The sequence below is a fragment of the Thermobia domestica genome, chromosome 3 (assembly GCF_964235325.1).
Source record: "Thermobia domestica chromosome 3, izTheDome1.hap1.1, whole genome shotgun sequence".
Classification (NCBI taxonomy): domain Eukaryota; kingdom Metazoa; phylum Arthropoda; class Insecta; order Zygentoma; family Lepismatidae; genus Thermobia; species Thermobia domestica.
The window spans coordinates 142,999,526-143,005,709 of NC_137456.1; the positions used below are offsets into that span (position 1 = coordinate 142,999,526).

The 6,184-nt window shown below is 30.5% G+C and overlaps 1 protein-coding gene across 2 annotated transcripts in view; it reads right to left on the reverse strand.

The window, feature by feature from the left end:
- Positions 1-1,500: 1,500 nt before the first annotated feature.
- The window catches only part of LOC145680778 (uncharacterized), a 64,819-nt gene continuing 60,135 nt past the window's right edge, over positions 1,501-6,184 (reverse strand). The window contains exon 6 of one of the 2 annotated variants that reach the window (XM_081751776.1): positions 1,501-2,423. In XM_081751776.1, coding sequence (XP_081607902.1) covers positions 2,250-2,423 — 174 coding nt within the window. In that variant the 3' untranslated portion in view covers positions 1,501-2,249. The remainder of the gene's footprint in view (positions 2,424-6,184) is intronic. The other variant, XM_081751777.1, reaches the window with a different exon arrangement.

Genomic DNA, 6,184 nt, shown 5'->3' on the forward strand with positions numbered 1-6,184 from the left:
TTAAGAAACATCGTTTGGATTGAAATACGTTAACGATTAGAGATTAATTCAAAATTAAACGCCAATAATATCACTTAAATGGTATAATTAACATTTAATACTAATTCTTAATATTTTTTCTTCAGTTTGCGACTTCTATTATACGAGGAGAAAAATTGGATTTAAATAAAACTCAAAAATAATTTTTTAAAAAAATCTCGACCTTTTTCCACCTTGATACCTTAACGTGAAAACATATAATGCACTTAAGTCCAAAATTTTATAAAAATCAATTTCAATGTGATCACCTTAGTTGTACCAATAATATACTAACAAAAAACTCAAGAACCCAGGTAGGTTTTATGGCGTTTTTTTAGGTGGGTCCAACCCGAAAAAACCCACCGGGTTTTTCTGGGATGGGCCTACTTGGGCAAACCCTATATTATATATATATCTCAAGTGACTATGTGACTTAATAACTCGAACTATCCGACCAATCTCGATCAAATTTTCGATAGTTTTTACCATTTCACTTTGATGGTGCAACTTGGGAGAAGTATATAAAAATAATCCAAAATGACCAACATTACTGTCGAATCCATAGTTTTCGGGGTCGCTGAGATGAACAATGACACTTCCGATGCAGTTGAAATCCAAATTCAGCCTCCATTACTACTTCTATGGAGGGATGTTGACATGTAACAATAATTGAAAATGACCGATATTAGTGACGAATCTATAGTCTGTGGGTCCCTAAGTTGATTGGTGACGGTTTTAATGTCCTTTATGTTCAAAATTAAATGTATTCAACCAGTTCGAAGAACGAGTATTCTGCTATTATACTTATATTTATGCATTGAACTACATTACTGCAAGGAAACTATACATTGTTCAGCGTAAGCTCTAAACTCCGATAAACAAAATATTTGTATCCTTCCGCTTGTCACAAATACGATTGGCTAGTGATGTATCACTCCCACTCCCCACGGGGAGGAGCAACTTATACACGTGCATTTTGACAATACTGTCTCGTGTTGCCCAGACACTTACAGCAGCAGCGGAAAAGAAAGAAAAAAAAAAAAAACTCGAAAGATTAAAAAAAAAAGTATTTGAATTTCGCTGGTAAACAATTGCTGCTTAGTGAGTAAAGGTTTATCTTGTTGGTTGGAACCGGGATTCATGCCAGCCATCTTTCAGACTTTAAAAGCAGAACACCCTTCCACAGTTGAGTTGGCACCAGAATTACTGTGCATGCTTAGTGTTTATTTCTATTGTTTCATTAACCACACTCGATTGCAGTATTATTACATAATGACATATTTTTGTCATTTACAATAATATAGCAGTTTTATATGAAGTTCATAGTAAAAGTAATAATGCAATGACATGAACTATTTTGCGGAGGAGTACAAGCGTCGGTAGGACAACAGCAAATCAGCGAGATTTAGTATCGCAGTTTAGAGCTTACGCCGAACAATGTTTAGTTAGCTATGTATTCTGTGGTCAACTATAATTAATACATTTTTAAAGATTATAATGAGCTTTATTGCTTTTACCTACACAACTGCCACAATATACAGTATATTAAACAACTTTAAGACATTCTACCTTGTCTACAACGCACTTTACACTATCAAATATTCTCTTTATATACAACAATAACTTCAAAAGATATATTTCACACAAACAAATACTTTCCAACATAATGGATAAAATATGAAACTTACAGCACTGGTTGAAACTAATGAGCCAAGATTCCAAGTAATTAAAAACTGACCTTTGGGAATATGTCGTGTTTGTTTCGTACTTGCTCTCGAAGTGTAAATAAACGGAATTAAAATAGTTTCTATAAATGAGAATATATAAGAATAAAGTTTCTATAACAAATCCTTGTAACACACACAAAAATATATTCTATATGTATATATATATTATATTTGCAAACAAAGTAAGTTCGAAAAAACTTGCGGAAATAAAAAGAAGCGAAGTTATCTTCGTGAAATGAGTAATTTTGCTCGCGCAATTTCTCTGTCACTTATGTTTAAATCTATCAATGTCAAAACTCTAAAAGGCAAATCATACTCCTATAAAGTATTACAGAGGAAATGCAATCTCTCTTACTTATGTTTAAAATTCTCGTAAAGAAAATCAACACTGCTTATTGTAACATTCTTATCATGCTTTTCAAACTTTTTTTCCCCTTCAAGCCATGACTTGGATAAAAACATTCTAAACTTCATTAGTCTTGCTTCAGATTTTCACGTAAAATTTTAATATCTGGGACTAAAGCGTGGTTCTGGTGCTGAAGATAGATCACTTAATGTCTTTGTGACTGATTTCCTTTTAGGAGTAGCGATACCTCTCTGAGGTTTCATATGGCGCCGCTTTTCCATATCATGACGATGTTCCAGCCGTACAGCCTCAGCAATACGCTTCTTCTCTTCCTGAAGAAATGAAATTAAGTAAGTTTAAAATAATGCATACACAAGTGAAAATAATTATATTTTCGATACAAATAAACCTCAAAATCGAGATAAGTCAAAGTAGAATTCAAACCATCTCTGAGCAAAGCACGCCTTACTACAACAATTATCGCCAGCTCTTACATCAGCTCCATCAGACACAGTCTTGTGTTTGGTCAAATAAGCTAAGAGGTCTGATGAAGCTGGACAGTCTCAAAGCCAAGAATTATAGACAGATGATGAAACTGTTACACATAAATTACTGTGGTAAAACTTTCTGCTTTACTCAAAGATTGTTTCAATTTTATTTTCAAGTTACTAAAGCAAAGCAATCATGGACCAGATAGTTATTGGATTGAACCCTGTACTAAGAAGAACTGATAAATTGAACTCCTGAAACATCCACGCAACTGTGTGGTTCCTGAGAAAGCGGTTAGTGGAAAAGTGTACATCTATAGAGGTTTGAATGGATAAAAAAGTGGTAAGACATGATACAAGATGGTTAAAGAACTTCTCTTAGAAAAATGGAGGACTATGTCTGCTGAAGCAATGAGGCACAGATAGTTAGCGAAATATTAATTATTTTAGTATAACATTCTGCTTTGCTCAAAGGTTGTTTAAGTTCTACTTTAAGTGATTAAAGCAAGGTTATAATGGACCAGAACAAGATTAATCGAGCATTAGAGAAAGCATGAAAATTGTTTAGCGTAGACGCAGACAGGATTAAATTCCCGGTAGGAGTTCATGTAGTTCGGATCTCACACTGCATTAGGACCTTGTCCCATATAGCTTTGATGCAAACTCTAAACAAACCAACGAAAATTACTATAACCTTGACATGAATAATAGATTGTTACGACTTCAACGACTATCAACTAGGCATATATGCTTAAAAACTTAATCTTTTATTTTATATATGGAAATATTCTAGTTTTTATTGGCGTTATGAGTTCCTAATTGAAAGATGCTCGATTCTAGTTCTACATCTTACACACATTTCTTAGCAATTTTTGAAAACTATATCTATTTCATAATATTTTATATACATGTGCTTAAAACGAAGAAAACCCAGCATAGGCATAAGAAAATGAAAATAAAGGTACTAAAAAGTATGAACAAAAATACACTGAGAATACTGAGTAAAGCCACTTAGCTGCAGATATTGACGTCTCGTCGTTAAGATTTCAGAAAAAAAAAAAAATACATAAAGATTACAAAACAAGGGAAAATATGGTGATGTATCACTATCGATCATTATTATATATTCTATTTATGAGAACTGGGTCTTCTAAACTGTCTGAATCAATAACAAACCTCGATTAAAAAATCTAACCTACTATCAACAGAAGTTTGATAATCTGTTAAAATGTCCCAACTGTACTGCACTGTACATCGGAGAAGCCCTAACTCTTCTTAAGACTACTCCCGTAAGTTATTCAAACGAGGAAATAAAGTGACCAGAATGAAAAATCAATAGGAAAATTTTGATATGATGAAAGAAACGAACATGGAAACATTTTAGTAGGGTTTACCGAAGTTGAAATACGTCGTAAATTCCATCCAAAGAAACCCTAACATGAAATCGAAATGGTGATATCCAAGTGGAAGAACAAATGAGATTTACTACATTATATCAAACAGAAGACACATGATGCTTCCAAGTGGCAGAAGAGAGAATAATTGCAATGTCTTGAATGTAAAGTTGGCTACGAGGAGTGTATTTGTAGTATCAAAGGAATGTTCTATTATGAAGTAAGACGCCAACTCACCACGTTATCTATAGTTAGGCTTAAATAGGGTAAAATTACGAATTCCATTTATTCAATTCTACTTTCAACAATAACCAATTATTATTACTCCAGCTATATAAGCTTCACGACTTCTCCAATAGCAACAACACCTCCAAACAACTTTCGTCAAGTTTAAACAAAACATCTATATTAAACCAGTACTACGTCCAGAATATCCTAATAATGATCTTTTCTTCTATTAAATGTATTACCATTTACCTTTACTCGCATTCTCGGGTTCACTCTCGAAAATACGAACATCGGTATTCAGCATCTATACTTACAACTACCGGAAAATAATCCTTCCTCATACCATCAACCATCGACGCCAAGTATAGCTTTTCAAGAAATCACTTTATCCAGCACCTATAATAACCAGTTTTTTTAAAAATATTTTTCAAATTTAGATTTTTTTTTCATATCCCTGCTATTCATTTACCTAAATCTTCCTTCTGTTTTATAATTCCATCTACATTCAAAATTTTGTTTTCTTTTCCAGTAAACCAGTTTTAATCCATTCATTCCTTTCTTCATTCCGTTTTCTAAATTTTATACTGCTAATACACTTCTTTGTTAAAACTTCTTCCTCTTTATTCACTTTTTCTCTTTAACTTGGTTGTTTCTTTCTTCTCCCTCACTGTCTGCGGCCTGTGGATTTAGGACTTCGAAATTATTTCCACTTTTTTTTGGCTACCATCCGTCCATTCCGAGTAAACTTCAATTGGTTTCCGTCTCCAAGTATATTCCTATCTTCAGCAATACCAGTTGGTTCTTGTATGGGCAGAAGTGACAATCCCGAACTACATATTGGAGAACCTGTTCGCATGCTATTGCTAAATGGCTGTAAGTAGGGTTTTTCCAAAAGTTTGACAAAAACTGACGTTTCATGACAAGGTTTCAAACTATATTAAATTTCTTAAAAGCTTTCTACAAGTATTATCCAAACGTTTGACATTTCCTGTAGTGAGTGATCATTCCTGAAGAATACGCTTCACTTGAGATTCTAACATCTGTATTCCAGTATACCTTTTCCGAAATTCAGCTACAATCAATTATTTTATTGAAGAATCTATTGTATTGTGAAGTTATTAACAGTGGAGTAGTGTATTTGGAGAAATTTTCAGTATATTTACAAATAAGAAAACTATCGATCGATATCATTGCTACCCATAACAGGCAAAATTCTGGAGAAAATAATGTTTAATCAGGTAATGGACTTCATTTATAAACACACTTTTATCCAACACACAACACGGTTACTTGAAAGGTATAGCCACTGAGACAGGAATTTTTATTTTCTTGAAACCCGTAGAAAGTTTTTGGATGGGAAAATGTATACGAATACTTTTAGATCTAACAAAAGCATTTGATTAGTAAATAATATATTACTAGAAAAACTTCGTTGCTATGGTATTAGAGGCCTAGCAAATAAATAGTTTAAATCATACCTTGAAGATCGGAAATAAGTAAATGAAATATTATTATTATTATTAATAATAATATTAATAATAATAATATTAATAATAATAATAATAATATTAATAATAATAATATTAATAATAATAATAATAATATTAATAATAATAATATTAATAATAATAATATTATTAATAATAATAATATTAATAATAATAATATTAATAATAATAATATTATTAATAATAATAATATTAATAATAATAATATTATTAATAATAATAATATTATTAATAATAATAATATTAATAATAATAATATTATTAATAATAATAATATTAATAATAATAATAATATTAATAATAATATTAATAATAATAATAATATTAATAATAATAATAATATTAATAATAATATTAATAATAATAATAATATTAATAATAATAATAATATTAATAATAATAATAATATTAATAATAATAATAATATTAATAATAATAATAATATTAATAATAATAATAATATTAATAATAATAA